We start from the raw sequence: 16,363 nt of genomic DNA, 5'->3' as shown, positions 1-16,363 counted from the left end.
CACCCCTCCTTCCTCCTTCCCTGCAGGTGAACTTCCACAGCCCCCGGAGTGGCCAGAGATGCTGGGCCACGCTGACCCAGGTGGAGAAGCGGCTGGTGGTGCTGGTGGCACTTCTAACAGCAGGACTGGTGGCCTGTGTGGCAGTGCTGGGTGTCCAGTACCGGACAAGTAGGTGCCTCTGTGTTTCATTGTGGGCTTGACTGAGCTCTGTCCCCCTGTGCAAGGGGGCTTCCCCGCTCCAGCCGGACCGGCCTCCAAGGTCACGGAGAGAGCTCAGCCTGGCAGGCTCGGGTTGCTGAGATAGCCTGAGACCCAGCAGGTGGGCGGTGTGGGCGGTGGGAAGGTTTTGGAGTCAGAAGGACATGAGTCTGCGTCCCGGCCCAGCAACTTACCATCTGTGTGACCTTGGACAAGTCACTTAATCTCTCTCTACTTTAAGGACAAATGATGCCCATTGTGGGGGTTGGCTCTGAGGATCGGAGATAATATATGGCATTTACCTGGTGCCCACCAGGACTTCTTTAGCTTCAGCTGTGGGTGCTGTTGTTAGGGTGTGTGGCTGGTGAGACGTGCAGGCTGGCACTGCCCAGCATCCGTAGTTCCGACAAATCAGCCACCATGGCTTCCGTGTACTTAACGTTTTACGTGGACCAAATGCCACACGGCTTCTCCACAAACGTCATCTCATGTCCGCCTTACAGCAGCCCTGTGAAGTGTGGTTACTTTTGGCCCCGTTTTACGTGTGAGGAAACGGAGGCAGTGAGATGAAGTGACTTGCCCAAGGTTACTGCAGCGGGGATTGGGGAGCCTGGAATCAGCCACAGGCCATCGGGCCTCAGGGCCCAGCTCCGCCTGCCTTTGGGGCGCAGGGTGCACCCCAGGGTGCGTCAGGTCTCCCAGAAAGCTGTCCGGCCGTGCCCCAGCTCACCTTTGTGGACCTCTGTCACCACCTCTCTCCCACCTCGAGTGGAGAGTGGCGATGTGATGGGGCCCCTGCGGGTGGGGCCGAGGCTGGTTCTCCGTGTCTGGCCGAGAGGACCCGGCCAAGTGCCTCACGTGGCCTCAGTGTTCGGGCGGCAGTTTGGAACTGGGGGGGCCGGCACTTTGGAACTGGGAAGGCTGGTTTTCCCGGGGAAAACGAGAGTTGGGGGCCCGCGGGTTCCAGGGTCTCTCACTCCCCTCTGCCCAGCGCCTTGCTTTCTGGTGGCAGATTGTCCACCTGGCTGAACGGCCCCTGAGGGCCCAACCCCACAGACTGGGTCACCTGCTCGGTCACTCGTCCCGTCAGGGAGAGCGTGAACCCATGCAGGGCCTGGGAGCGTCGGCCCCAGGCCTCACGGCGCCGCCTGCCCTGCAGAGTTGCTGGCCTGCGGGGTGGCCGCACTAGGCTGGGATGGGGAGAAGTTGGCAGGCCCGGGCAGGGGCAGGACTTCGTCGGCGTCGTCCTCACATCCCTACCGTGTCCAGTATCTGTTCACTCGTGCGTGCGTTCGTTCCACGAACATTGAATGGGTGCTCCCTCTGTGTCAGGTGCCACCGTGGTTCTCGGGTCCTTTACCCACGAGTCCCGGCTCAGCAGGCGCTAGGTGCGTGTTTGATTAATTAGTTAATGATTTCCAGGCCCTTAACCATGTGTACTTAGCCTAATGCCTGAATGCCAGAGGTGTGCACAGATGGTTTGCAAATTGAATAAATCAATGACTTCATGGACAAAGGAACAGAAAGGAGGACAAAGCTGGGAAAGTCCTTTCCTGCTGGTCACTCTTGTCCTGTAGTCACCATCTTGCCTGTGAGGAAAGGCCTCGCCTACATCAGCTTCCCTTCAGAACAGACACCCCGCAGGGCGATGTGGGCCCTGCCCAGCTTCATCTGCCCAGCTCCCGGCCGTGTGCCTGGGGAGAGGGTGAGACTCCAGCAGCCAGTGTCGCCCTGGGACTGCCCCGGGAGTTCCCAAGGTGTTTCTCCACCAGAAACCAGAAGGGACCCCCAAGGGGAGGCTCCTAGCAGTTGGGCCACAGAGGGGTCCCCTGGGACAGAATCCTGCTTCTACCCGGACCCCAGCCTTCTCAGGGACATAGAAGGGTTCTGCCAGCCTCGACCTGGGTGCAAGGAACTCTGGGTGGAGCTTGGCAGGAATCAGGTGACCCCTGAGCCAACCCATGTGTTTTTATCTGCTGCCTGGGCCTGGTGGACACACAGAGGCCACCCCAGATATTGACAGGAACCTCATTACCCAGCAGCAGGGGCTGGCGCCGGCCACATCTAAGCACACATGAGGCCAGACACACCAAATTCTCTCTGGATTCTGAAAGACTCACCTCTGAGTTATGTCTGGGCACTTACACATGCATTTAGCCACCTTCCTGCCGCACCCTCCTTTCTAGAAACCTGCAGGTGCTTTGCAAACAGCAGCAGCAAAACAAACAATAACTCTTCCCAGAAGATATTCTGAAATGTCTTACTAAGTGTCAAGGCCAGGTACTGTCCAGACAAGTGTCTGGGACCTAGATCTGGGACCTGTTCCTGCTTTCTCGAGTGACCATGCACGTTCTAAAGGAAAGAAGTATTTTCTGCCTCCACAGGTGGTGACCAAGTGCCGGACAAAGCTCTTTCATTCACTCATTCACTCACTCATTCATTCATTCATTCATTCAACAAATGTGTTGGACAGCTTCTAGGTGGCAAGCCCAATGCTGGGCAAAGGAAATAGTAAAGCGAGTAAAATGCCGGGCCTACCCTCGAGCTCACTCTCTAGTGGGGGTGGTAGACGGGGAGAGGGCCAAGACACAGGTTTGTCTGTGCTCCGGCCTACATCTGGGCCGGGCGGCCAAGGGGCCTAGAGTGGGAGGAGGGTGAGGGAAGGCTTCCCCAGGGAGGTGGAGCCTGACTGTTGACTTTGACATTAAACAAGGGGTCTGGAAACAATCAATCACATATGCATTAAGCACCTGCTGGGCCAAGAACAGTTGATAAAGGATCTATAAACCATTGAATAATCAAAAATTATTTCTTAAGCACCACCTAGGGACCTTGCCCTGTGCCAAGCAGAGCTGGAGCTTAGTGGAGAACTCGGACTAATTCTCAATCTCCCTCTCTCTCCCTCCCCCCCCCTCCCTCCCTCCCTCTCTCTCTCTCTCTCTCTCTCTCTCTCTCTCTCACACACACACACACATACACACACACAGATTCTGATGTATTTACCCCTCTGAGAATCACCCTCTTACACTCTGTTTTTTTGGTATTTCCAGCAGCCAAGACTTCGTCAGGCTTTATTTCCTGTAGGTTGTTGTACAGAAACAATAAGTATTCATTTCCTGTTCCAAATACAGAGTTATATCATAATAGTGAATAGGCTTTTTTGAACGACAATGGAAATTCTCCTTCCCCACCCGCACCTGCCGTAAGAGCTCTGGCATCTCCCCTTGTGGGGAGCGGGGCGCGCAGCCCAGCTCAGGACGACCTCACCTAGAGATACTGAACCTGGTGCCCCTTCCCTGCCACTGCCTGTCTCTCTTTTCATGCCTAATGGCTCATGATTTGTAATTGTTATATAGCCGTCTCAAAACAAGTAATTACCTCAAAATAAAGTCACCTTGTTTTCTCTGCGGTTACGCAGCTCCTCCCAGTCCTTGCTCCACCTGCAGGACCTCGAATTGAATTTGTCATCAGGTGTTAATAGCCTGCAGGCCACCCAGCCCCCCTCCCCCGCTGGCGTTGTTTCCCAGTGAGGTGAGCACTGCCCCAGCCAGCCAGCTCTTCCTGCTCTCTAAAGGTTGGCCTGGCAGCCCCACACCCTAGGACTTGAGGGAGCCGAGTCCCCGAGCTCAGCCGTCAGGAGGTCATTTCACCATGAATCAGGTCCTGCTGCTATTCCTCATTTCTAGAGTGTGAGACCGAGGCTCAGAGAGATGAGGTCACTGTGTGAGGCCCACAGCCAGAAGGAGAAAGCTGGGATTCGAACCCAGGCCTGGGGGCTCACAATGTCTGCCTGCCTTGCCTCACTCCTCCCTGTAGAGGGGGAAGAGCAGACTCAGCAGAAGGCCCGCAGCAGCCCCAGGTGTGACCTGCAAAGAGGAAGTGAGGGGAGGCGGAGAACCCCAGCGGGCCGTGGAGTTGCCGCAAGAAGGAGCCGGGTTCAGTGTCGGCTCTGCCACTCAGCTGGTGACCTTGTCCCCTCGCTCGCTCAGAGCCTCAGCTGCCTTATCTTCAAACAGGGCATCACACCTGCATCTGAGGCTTGTACTGAGTCCCGAATGAGATCGTGGATGTGCGTGAAGTGCCTGGTTCAGGGCTGTGTTCAGTCAACAGTCCCTCGTGTCGCCGGCACAGCTGTGTCAACAGAGGAGTCCACTGGGCCTGTCCTCAGTCCCTGGCCTGGACCTCCGGCCTCTCTCCCCTGCAGCGTCAGGTGCATCTGGCTGCCTCGAGCTGGGCCACAGCGGAGGCTGCCCACAGTGTGGGTCCTTCCCTAGCGCCCACCAATCAACCTTGAGCCAGGGGTCCACCCCCCGCCTCTGGCCTCCTGCCTTCAGGGTAACCTCTGCCCACATTTGTGAGAACTAGCTCAGAAGAAGCTGATTTCTGTGCTCCTGTGTTTTGGAGCCACTGGTAGGATTTGCAGCCCTGCCCACTGCCCACCTGCACCTAGTCCGCCCCTCGTTAGCCCACCCCGACAGGTGCAGCTGCCCTGCCATCCGGCAGTGCCGGGGGGCGGATCCTCACCGGGAGAGTGTTCAGTCCAGGCCCAGAGCAGACGCAGCTGACAGACGGTGGGGTTTACATCCCGTCGGCCCCTGGGCAGGCTGCTTATTAGCTTTACTCTGCCTCAGCTTCCTCTATATAAAATTTGACCGTAAGCAAAATGACTTCCTAGGGTTGTTTCATTTTGTGTGGTTTTTTTTTTGTTTTTGGGGGGGTTTTTTTAGGATTCATTGAGGTCACCCTCCTTCCTTGTGTTCAGTGATAATGATTTTTCATACTTTCCTTCGATTTCTAACCGTCTTTTTTCTCCCTAAGTCCTGGCATCGTAATGTCTGCCGCCCTTTGCCACGTACTAAACACACTCAGCTTATGTTTGCGGAGTGACAGAAGGTTCTCCTCCTGTTCTCTTCTGACTTTCCCTTTACAACGTGTGTATCCCCAGCTAAGCTCTCAGCCCTTGAAGGGAAGGACTTCACCTTCTGTACCCTTCACCACACACACACTGCACTCGGCAAAGAATCTGGGGGGCAGCCATTATCTTGTTGAACAAATGAATGCATGGATGAGTGAATGAACTTGTTGAATACCAAGGAGTAGTAGAAAGTCAATGAATATTTGTAGAGGGAAGGACTCATTAAGAGAAACATCTTGTTTCGGAGTATTTCGAAACCACAGAAAGGATTTTAGGCATCTGAGCAGAAGACTTAGCGTATAAGCCAGGAGACAGTGAATCTACTGAGATCACTTCTCCGGAGGGGTCTAGTCCAGCTCCAAATCTGTCTGGTCACAGCCAGGGTGGGGCATGGCAGCCCGGGGCCCCGGGCCACCTGTGCTGCAGTCCTGCAGCCTCCTCCCTGCCCACCCTTCACTGGCCCCTTGTCCTTGTCCCCCGCCAGGAGCCCCCTCTGTGTGCCTCAGCCAGGCCTGCGTCTCAGTGACCAGCTCCATCCTGAGCTCTATGGACCCCACGGTGGACCCCTGCCAGGACTTCTTCACCTACGCCTGCGGCGGCTGGATCAAAGCCAACCCCGTGCCTGATGGCCACTCGCGCTGGGGGACGTTCAGCAACCTCTGGGAACACAACCAAGCCATCATCAAACACCTCCTGGGTAAGCAGCGCCAGGCGAGGGCGACCTGTGAGTGGGCTGCAGAGGAGGGTGGTCCGCGGGTCCTCCCTGGCCAGGCCAGTCAAAGGAGGAGCTTGGCAGAGGGGGAAGACCGTCATCGGCTTTGGAGTCGGTGAAACTGGGTGAGAATGCCTATCCCGTCACTTGGGTGGTCCCGAGTAAGTTACGTGTCTCTGCGCCTCAGTGTCTTCATCTGCAAAATGGGAGAGTCCAGAGAACTAGAGAGCCCGAGGGGCGAGTTGCCAGCACGGCATGCGTGTGCCCAGCAGATACGCAAACATTGGCAGCTGTGGTTCTGGCTTCTGTGGCTTCAACTGGAACTTAGTTGGTGACTGGTACTGGCTGCGATTTTTGCACGTTGTGAGCACAGGGAATCGGGGCCGAGCACGCGAGACCGGATGTCGGGGCCGTGGGCAGGTAGCAGCTGTCAGGGCGGTCCGTCTGGGAGTTGCTCGCCGTGGGCAGCAGCCTTCCTCGGCCCCCCGAGAAGCGGGCTTGCGTGAGAAGCCTCTCACCGATGCTCTGCCCTTGGACCCTTGTGAGGCCCTCGGCACCTCTAGGTGACCTTGGTGTTGGCGGTTCTCAAGTGGTTAGGACCCCACGCCTGTCTTGTTTGCAGCTGTAGCCCTGGACAGTGTGTGTTGAGTGAACATCCACCCATTGGCTCCCCCTCCACGTGAAGTCATGGCAGTCAGTGCTGTCACACGGAGGGGTCCTGGCCTGCACCCTCAGCGGCCGAGACCTTAGCCATCTCCCTCTCCTGCTGACCCCATCCTGGGACCCTCGGTGGTGGGAGAGGTCAGATCGTGAAAAGCTGGTCACTTAATCCATCAATGAGAAAACTTAGATTCTACAAGTGCTTACTCAGCTCATTTTTTTAAACCCCCAAGATACTTGAAAGTAGGTAAAATAAAAGATGATGGCTAAAAAGGGACGAGTCCTTGCAAAGGGACAGGAAGCATCCTACAGGAAGGTTTTCTGAAAGACGGGAAAAGATTCTAATTTGATAGTCAGGATCTTTAGGCAGCTGTGTCTTTTAGACAAAAGGTCTTTCCCACTCCAGGGGGCAACGCTGAACCCCCCACCCTCCCCACTGTTTCTTCCTGGCCCCCGGCAGCCCCTGGGCAGACCCCATGGCAGCTCCTCACTAGCATAGCCTCCTGCTTGCCTCCCCGAGGAGCAGGATGGGGTGCTGGCTGGGGGTTTTGTGCCACGCTGCGTCAGGGATGGCAGAGCCCCTGCCTGCTTTGTGCCACCCAAGTGCCTTTGAAAGGGGGCACAGCCTTTCACGTCAGAACTAGAAACGTAAAAGGCAAGTCTGTCCGTAGTGGCCAGACTGGAACTCGGGGACATCCCTTCCCCAGCTCCTGAAGACAGCCGGGAGCTAGGCAAGCACTGCCAGGCGGGAGGGAACGGTCCAGGTAAGGTGACAAGATGGACTAGTGCCTGTGGGTTCACGTGCTGGTTCTTCCACTTCCTGTGTGATCTTGGGTCCCTTGTATGACCTCTCTGGGCCTCCTCTGTCACCGGTACAGTGGGAATGTGCCTCCTTTAGGTTACGAACATTCAATGGGAAAATGCATGGAAAGTGCTTTGTTTACATCGGCCTGGCATGGTGCAGTGGCTCTGTTTATGCTGGTGGTGCTGTTTTCACCCTTGACCTTTACACAGTGCTGTAGAGTTTATAGAGGGGTGTTTTGGGTTTTGGGGGGTTTTTTTAAGATGTCATCCTATTTGCTCCTGTGGGGTAGAAGCTAGGAAGTGCTTGACAGATGAGGAAACGGGTCCTCCAGGTAGGTTAGTAGGTGGCAGAGCTGGGACTTGTCTGAATTCTGGCCGTGTGTCCGTTCCCCTGTCCACGCCACGTCCCTCAAGTACCAAGGATGGGTGCCTGTTGGAGATAGCCTGCAGGAAGCTCGGGGCAGCGAGGGTGGGCCTGAAGCAGAGAGGGAAAGAGACTGACGCTCATTCGTTCAGTGTCTGCTGCAGGCTGTGCACTGTCCGAGGCTCTTTATGCGACCACCGCCTCTGTCCTCGCAGCTTCCCTGGGATGTAGGCGCTGTGGTTCCCACGTTATAGGTGAGGAGACTGAGGCTCACAGAAGTTAGGTGCCTTTGCCAGTGATAACGGAGAGGGGCCCCAGTCCTGGGGAGCAGGTAGCCAGCCAGAGAGGCGCCGGCAGGCGCTTTCACTCCCCAGGTAGGCCCGAACCGGCCCTTGTGTATGGTGCCTGCGGGCTCTGATCCTGCTGGTTCTGGGGCTGTGTCTTACCAGGAGGACCGTGGGGCTGTGCCAGGACTGAGTCCACCCCTTTAAGGGGCAGGGTCAGTGAGCGCGGCCACCCTGTCCCTAAAGGTCAGGGTGTGGGTGGGGAGCTACCCTGAGCTGGCACGCAGTAGCCAGCCTTGTATTCAGGCCCCTGCCCAGGGCCAGGGTCTGGGGGTATCCGGAGGCCATACTGCAGGGTTTGGGCGGCAGGCGGCCCTGGCATGCTAGCACATCACCCGTGTGGCCTCAGACAAACGAACCAGCTTCTCTCCAGCTGATTCTCACTATCTGTGAAAGGGGGATAACCGCGCCCCCGCCACACAACGGTCCTATGAGATCCGACTTGCATGTGGTGGCCAGAGTGCTTAGCCCAGAGCCGGGCACTTAGTAAATGCTCTCAGCGCAGCGGAGCGGCCCTTCTCGGGGCGGCAGGTGAGTTCCTGCCCGACTTCTCTCTAATGAGCCTCGTGACTGCAGAAAGGCTGCTGGGCCTCTCAGGGCCCCAGCTCCTCACCTGTGAAGTGGGAACTAACGTGGAGCATGAGGAGAGATGTCCAAGGAATAATCGGGTGGTGGAAGAGTAAGTCCTTCTGCTTTTACTTCGTATGGAAGTGCTGATGGACACCAGTTGTCAGGAGAGGAAGTGCGGGGCGTGGCCATGACTGTGCTGGGCTGTTTACTTGAATTTTATTAAAGCCACAGCAGCCCTGACCAGTGTGACTCGGTTGGTTGGCGTCATCCCGCACAGCAAAAGGTTGCCGGTTTGATTCCCTGTCAGGGCATGTGCCTGGGTTGCGGGTTTGGTCCCTGGCTGTAGCCCTTACGAGAGGCAACTGATGGATGTTTCTCTCCCTCTCCTTCTCCTTCCCTTCCTCTCTCTCTTGGAAAAAAAAAAAAAAAGCATGGCATAAGCTATTTCTGCCCATTTTATAGACTATGTTACCAGTAAGACTCCCAGATACAAAGGAAATGTATTTCCTAGGAAATGCTGGAGTTGGGGTTCAGCCCCACAGGGCTTCAAACCTGCGTCCCTTCTCCACTGACTCACCCGAGTCAGACTCGCCAGGCAGAGCCTTCAGTGGGGACACAGTGACTGCCAGACCCCTGTCCCCCGTGGCTGTCTGATTGAGCTCTCCAGGCTGGGCGAGACCCAGCCCAAGCTGGACACACACAGTCGCTGGGGCCACCCCCACATCACACTGGCCAAGAACCTCCCCAGAAGGTGCTTCCTGGGGTCGCCTCCCTCCAGGTCCCTTCCTGGGCACTAGTTTGGAAATGGCCCCTCACCTGTGGGCCTTGATAGCTGGAAAGCCCTGAAAAGGCGGGAGGCAGGTGAGTGAGTGAAAAAACATCCAGGAGTGTGGGCCAGTGCATTCTTGGGCTCGAAGCCAAGCTGCTCACAGCCCCAAGGCAAAGGGGTTGGCTTCAGGAGGGAGCTGAGACTGATGGAGGGTCCGAACAGGCGGGGGCAGCCCAGGCTGCCCAAGCCGGCCTGGGCCAGCCTTCCCTCGGTGGAAGCAGGAGAGCGGGCATTCAGAGTGCTGGGAGGGCTGTGTCAGCTGGCCGTGCAAAACAGCTCTTACGGTCAGCTCGCCTGTGACCTTGGGCAGACCTTTCCTTCCTCTGAACAGTGAAGTCACCCTAACCCACTCAGAGGAAATCCAGGCAGATCTGTAGCGGGTGGGTTGAACTGGGCCAAGTGCCACCGTGGCGTGTCCTTGCAGCCTGCTGACTGGAGGGCAGGGACCTTATCTGCATGAGACACGGATGCCTCATCCAAGAGACACTGCCACCTCCCCGGGCTGCCAGCTTGGGCTGTCCCCATAGGAGACAAAGAGTGTGGCCTGACTTTATTGGGGGAAAGATCACCGCTTGGGCTGGGCCTAGCCCTGGGCTTTCCGGCCTGTGGTTTTAGCACGGACTGTTCTGCCAGCCTGAATACTTACCCCACCCCCTTTCAATCCTGCAAGACTTTTCTCTCGTCGGTTTGCTCCTTTACGCTCCCAGAGGGCCTCTCCGGGCTTGAGTCACAACTGCATTTTGTGTACCTGTCGTATTTTCTTGTATTATAAGATTAGTAGACACGCACACACAAATGCACGCCGGCCTGTAGCAGTGCGAGCAGTGCAGACTCCGTGAAGAGAGAGAACAGGGTAGCAGCCTCCCTCTCTTCTGCCCCGACGCCGGCCTCCCGGAGACACACGCAGAGTCCTGCCAGTGGCGCTGAGTTCGTCCACGGCAGGGACTTGGTCGTTAGTCATGCCACCCTGTGATTTTTATTTTGCATTTTTTATTTTGATTTGTTTCTCCAGTATTTCCTCTCTAATGTTGTTTCGTTTTCCTGCGCAGCCTGGAAGCTCTAGGAACTGTTTCCCACCCCGTCTGGGGTCTGCCACAGCGGGCCCTCCTCTCCCATCCGGAGAGTGGGTACACGGGCTGATGGGTGGACAAATCTGAGGATGGGAGTGGGCATCCGGGGCTTCTCAGCAGCGGCCGGATTGCTCGGGTCTTCCTCTGCTTTTCCGAGCCCACCTGCAGGCGAGGCAAGGGAAGCAGGGAGAGCTTCGGCTCCTGCTGGCAACCTCAGCCGCTCACTAGGGTGACCTCAGACAAGATAAGATACCCAACCTCATGCCTATACATCGGGCATGACACTAACACCCATGGGTGGGACCTGCTGCACGACGCCCGCCCACAGAGGGAGCAGTTCGTTTTCTCAGGGAAGCTGCAGAACGCTCGGGTTCAAATTCCGGCACCGCTGCCCCTCGGCTGCCTCAGCCCTGGGTAGGTTCCTTGAAATGGGGTGACAACATGCCCCTTGGCCTGCCAGTGTGGTGAGGAAGAGAGCTCAGCACAGGCGGCCCCACGGAGGCACCAGGAAACGGTGATGGCGTTATTATTCTTTTGATTCTTCTGCAGAAAAAGAAACCTCCTTTATCAGCTCCGCACACCCCCTCACAGGATGGGGCTCGTGAGGGCTGGGATTGTCCGAGCCGAGTGTGTGGTTTTATCTAAGACAAACACTGGGTCTGCCATGGTGGGGGTGGAGCCCCCGCATCCTCCAGGCCCGAGTTCCCGGCAACCCCTGGTTCTGCAGCCACCCAGCTCCCTGGGCATTTGTTGGGTGAGGCTGTTCCAGTACAAACTCCCAGAGGAAGAAGCGGGCCAGTTATATGATGTGCTGCCTTTCCTCTCTGGGACTTTGCGGAAGTGACTGAGGAAGTTTCTGGAACTCGAGGCCCCTAGAAGGAAGTGCCCAGATGGTTGGGAGCCCTGTTGCCTCTCCCTGGGCTGCCACTGGGGCCGTGGCAGTGCCACCATCTACAGAACGTGGCCCCGACTTAGTCCTGGGAGGTGCCCTAGTTGATTCCTCCTTGCCTGGTCCTGTGGAACCTTCTTCTGAGAGTTAAACCCAGGCAAGGGCGTCTTAAAGGAAACTAAGCTTTTCCTAAAGGGAAAATGACCCGTGGCTGATTTCACTCTGATCCTCCCTCAGGCCATAGTGATGGATGCCTTTCTCTGTGGAGCTCCCAGAGCACGCACTCACTCATCCATGCAGCCGCCCGACAGTTATACGTTGCATATTAACTATGTGCCAGACATCGTGGGGTGCCGGGCGTTGTGTAAAGAATAAGACGGTAATTCCTGTGGAATTACATTCCAGCAGGGAGACAGACAATAAACAAATAAACGAGTAAGTGAAAAATGTGCTTGTGGAGAGTTAGGGCTTTGAAGAAAATCAAGGAGGATGCAGGCGGGGCCTGGGAGAGAGGAGGAGGTTGAGGAGGGGACATTTGAGCGGAGACTTGAATTTAGTGAGAGAACAGACTGCGTGGATGAGAAGGGAAGCGCATGGCAGATAGAAGGAGCCGTGAGCGCTGTGGCCCCCGGGGCGGGGCCTGGGGGCGGGAGCAAGAGGGAGGAGGGCAGGAGGCAGGGCCCAGATCATCCGGACCACACTTCTCAACCTTTTTTGTTAGTGCCCCCTCCCAAAATGTACGTACCAAAACCATACCGTATAACTGTTGTGTGCTGTATGTAGAGGTAGAGTAAGTTGTTTCTGCCCCCTACGAATTCATTCTCCCCCCCATTCCCAGGGGCAATGTTGCCTGTGTTGAGAAGGAGTGGTCTGGGGCCCCCTGCGCCGCTTTACGGAGCTTGTGTACAACGGTGTCTGTTCGGACCCTGAGGAGCTCAAGACACAGCTCTGTAAACACCCACCCAGCCAGGGGCCCACTGGGATGCCTACTGGGCGTCTCTGACTTAGAACCCCTAAACCTGAATGGCTTATTCCGCTGCCAGCCCTGCCCATCCCCAGCCGCGGGCATCTCAGCACCAACCTCTTGCCCAGCCGAGAACACGTGACTCCCTTCTGCCCTGCTCCCACTGTTTCTCGCCCCTTCTCCGCTGCTGCGTGGCCCAGGCCCCCTCTCCGCTCACGTGGTCGGGTGCAGTGGCCTCCCATCTGGCCGTCTCGCTTCAGCTCTCGTGCCCCTGGGGCCTGCCAGGGAGCGGGTGCCCTGTGAGGAGCTGGGAGCGTGGGCTGCCGTGGGTGGGCTCCGTGAGCCAGGCGGAGGCAGAGGGAGCAGTGGAGGAGCCTTCCCTTCTCCTGGGCTCTGGCCCGGCCAGCGTCAGCGTGGGAATGCAGGTGGTATGGACGCTGACTCCTGCTGGGACCCTCCCTCCTGTCCCTTCCTTGCCCCCTGCCTCATTTCCTCCCCGTGCAGGGGCGCAGCCGGCACCCGCCTCATCGCCCTCTCGGTCCCCAGGTGCTTTGTCCTTCCTCAAGACGCAGGCCCCGGGCTCTGCTTCCAGCAAACAGCGCCGAGGGCTGCTGTGTGCCTGGCCGGTACTGGGGGGACCGGGACGACCAGCACTCAGACCAGTGGGCGAGGCAGCCCGCGCACAGCCTCCCCGTCCGCTCCACACGGAGCTCACCCCGAGAGCCCAGGCAGGGGTCCCGGCCTCCCCGGCCATCCTCTGCCACGGCCTCTGGTGTGTTCCCACCGCGTCCGCCCCACCGTGGGATCAGAGGCCTTTGGGACCGTCAGAAGGCCGGCAGCTGCCTCACCCACCGGCTGCGGGCCTTGTGCGGGCGCCTGGTGTCTGTGTTGCTCACAGAACCCCCACATTCAGCCCGGCAGCCACCAGGCCACAGAGGCTTAATCACATTTGTGGGAAGATGAGTGGACGGGGCACCCAGGGTGTGGAGCTCGGAGGAAGGGACATGGAACCCGTCTGGGGCGGCCTCTCGGCGAAGGAGAGGAGGAGGCTGGGCGCTTTCCTGTTCCTCGTAGTGATGGTCATTCAGGGACCAGTCGGGGGTTGCGCACAGGTGCTGGGGAGCTGGCTGCCATGAGCACAGCCAGCCCGTCCCTGGAGCCTTCCTCTTATCTTGGTGGCCTTGAGGCACTGGGGGAGGGAAGGGCCAGAGCTTACGGCAGTGTGCCTCCCCTGACTCTGGCCCTGACATTTCAGGGTCACGGCTGGAGCCAGATGTGGCCAGCCAGCCAGATGGGGCTTCAGGGTCTGGCAAACAGTGAGGGCTGGAGCTCTCCCTTCCAGGAAGCCTGGCTGGTGGGCCGTGTTGTCATAGGAACACAGCCCTTGGAGGGGCGGGGGACACCCCTTTGCTTTTCCCCAATGTGCTGCCTTTCGCATCCATCCGAGGAGCAGGGAGAGGTCCCTGCCCTCCCCTCCGGAAGTCCCCCTCCCCCGCCTCCAGTGGGGCACAGGGGCCAGGTGGGCGGGCGTTGCCAGGTCTGGGCAGTGGCGGCCTGTGGCCTCCAGGGCTGTGTGGATCCTGTCCCCCAGCTCCTCATAACTGCGGTCCCTGAACCTGTGCCACCAAGTCACCCTTCAGACCGGCCCCTCCCTCTTCAGGGCGCCACCCCGCCTGCAGCCAGGTGGGGGCAGCAGTCAGGACAGGGATGCCGTGGAGGGTGGGAGCCGGGGAGCGGGAAGCCCTGCGGACAGGGTCTGGGGAAGCTGATTAGACCAGACAGGAACTGACTCGGACCTTTTGTATCGACTGGCTACGCCACATGGATTTTTTTTCTCCAAACTGCATGCCCTTTTATGCTTCCTTGCTTTTTCCTCACATTCTCCAACTCCTCCCAAACACCAGGGCCCCATTCCCCTTAGGTCTACCTGGTGAGACAGGATATTCTCTGGGGAACCCCCGGCCCCGCCCCAGCCGCCCGTGTGGCTTTTTTCTGGGTTCCAGAATCGTCTGCATTCATCGAGGCGCTTCGGTGCCTGACGGTCATTTCTCTGCACATCAGTGTTCCCTGGCAGGCCTGAGCCCTGCGGCGGTGGGGAGCGGGTCCTGTTCATCCTGTAAGGCCTGGTGCCCAGCCGGGTGTTGAGAGCCCTCGTGAGTGAACCTCTGGGAAAGATGGCCCCTGAGAGGGGCCTTGGAGAGGAGGAAAGTTGGACAGGGTCTCACGCAGAAGAGCTGGTGGCTTTCTCTTGACGCGTTTGCTGTCCTCATGCTGGAAAGGAAGCCCCCTGAGCTTGGGGGTGTTGTCCTTCGCATCCCCAAAGCTGGCACAGAGTAAGCAGCTGGTGTCTGTTTGGTGGGTGAATGGGGAACATTCTGCCAGCAAAGTCTCCGTGGAGGAGGTGGGGTTTGGGGTCGGGGGGTGGGCTTTGAAGGAAGCACAGGAAGGAGTCTCAGGCCTGGGAAGGAGTCTCAGGCCCGGGAAGGACAGAGGAGGAAAGACAAGGGACACGAGGAAAACTGGCCGGAGCAGTGAGGCGTTACCTCGGGGTGGGACGGGGGGAGCAGGCTGGAAAAAGGGAACTGAGGAGATCGGGGACCCTGGCAGGGTGTGGAGCGGGGCTCTGAAACACAGGCTCGGGCACAGGAGCCCAGGCACGTAGTAGGGCCTTTGTAAGTGACCCGAGCAGCAGGAAGCTGTTACCTTTCCTGGGGGCGGCCTGATGAACGTGCTCGGCCCCTCTGGGAAGAAGCCGGAAGTAAATTCAGGATGAAGGAAGCCTTTGAGGCTCCCCGCCAGCTCCTGTCTGCATCACCGGGAAGACCATCTGGGATCCGAAAATCAAGACGGGCCCTTGTCCCACCCACCGGGCGGGTGTCTGGGCCCTGTGTGGGCCGGCAGACTGTCCTCCTGCTGGGTGGCCCGTGCTGCCAACCCAGGGACACAGCTGCGGACCCGACCGCCAGAGGGGGAGAAACGCGGCACGTACTCTTCCTCTTTGCCGTCATCTCAAAGCGGGGAGCGCCGACGGCTTGCCGGGCTCTGCCCTGGGGCGGGCGCACCCCCCCCGCCCCCCGCCGCCGTGTGAGTTCCCCACCGCTGCCCCGGCAGGCAGAGGCCCGGCTCCATTGACGCCTGACCCCCGAGGTCCTGGAAAGGACCACCCAAGGCCGCCCGTGTGTGCAGGGGGGCGTGTTGCAAACTGCCGACCCTTGTCCTTCCAGAAAACTCCACAGCCAGCGTGAGCGAAGCAGAAAAGAAGGCCCAGGTGTACTACCGTGCCTGTATGAACGAGACCAGGATCGAGGAGCTCAAGGCCAAGCCACTGATGGAGCTGATCGAGAGGGTGAGCTCCCCCGGCCCGTGCCGCCCGCCTGCCCCTCTGGTGCCCGTCCCGGCTGTCAGCTGCCGCCGGGGCCGGACACCTCCCACCTGCAGCCATGTCGTCCCGCTGGAGGGTAGAGCGTGTCTGCTGACACGGGCCCCGGCTGTGTGTGCGTGTGTGCACGTGTGCTCCTCTCCCCGTGGGGTGGGAGTGTCTGTGTACTGGTGTGGGCGTGGGTGTCAGCATCTGTGGTGCGTGTCTGTCACACACGTGGATCTCTCTGTGCACCTGTGTGCGGGACGGGCTGTATCCACAGAGAACACGTTTCTCTCTCCCGCTGCTTCCTTGTCCTCAGCGAGTGTGTTTGTGCAAGTGCAAGGGGTGTGTTCCAGAAGGCCAACAGAAAGCCTTAGGCCAGAAGCAGAGCCCGCCCACTGACCCAGGGCCTCCCTGTCCTCCCGAGCAGGAGAAAGAGTCTTTCTTCCTGGATGCCTTGGATGGACTCCCAGGGGGCTGCCCAGGCCTGGCCGGGCCGCCTGGCACACACACAGGGTGGCCATGGGTGTTTTCTAGCTGTCCTGTGCTCCCTCCGGGCCCTGCCTCCTCGCTCGGCCGGCGGGAGGGGCTGCGGGCACCGGGGACTGTACAGCCCCTTCCCTCTGGCACAGGCCCCCACGTGCCAGCGTGTGCCCATGCAGGGAACACGAAGGAGATTCTGA

At 58.6% G+C, this 16,363-nt stretch overlaps 1 protein-coding gene across 3 annotated transcripts in view; it reads left to right on the top strand.

Moving 5' to 3' along the window:
* ECE1 (endothelin converting enzyme 1) overlaps positions 1-16,363 on the top strand; it is a 97,002-nt gene that overhangs the window by 55,018 nt on the left and 25,621 nt on the right. For all 3 annotated transcript variants that reach the window (XM_045858734.1, XM_045858733.1, XM_045858732.1), the window contains 3 exons: positions 27-168; positions 5,598-5,810; positions 15,544-15,665. In XM_045858734.1, the coding sequence (XP_045714690.1) occupies positions 27-168; positions 5,598-5,810; positions 15,544-15,665 (477 nt within the window). The remainder of the gene's footprint in view (positions 1-26; positions 169-5,597; positions 5,811-15,543; positions 15,666-16,363) is intronic.

The sequence above is a fragment of the Phyllostomus hastatus genome, unplaced genomic scaffold (genome assembly GCF_019186645.2).
Source record: "Phyllostomus hastatus isolate PE091 unplaced genomic scaffold, TTU_PhHast_1.1 phas_scaffold_182, whole genome shotgun sequence".
Taxonomy (NCBI): domain Eukaryota; kingdom Metazoa; phylum Chordata; class Mammalia; order Chiroptera; family Phyllostomidae; genus Phyllostomus; species Phyllostomus hastatus.
Note: the sequence above shows the minus strand (reverse complement) of the source record. Positions and strands in the feature narration are given on the sequence as shown.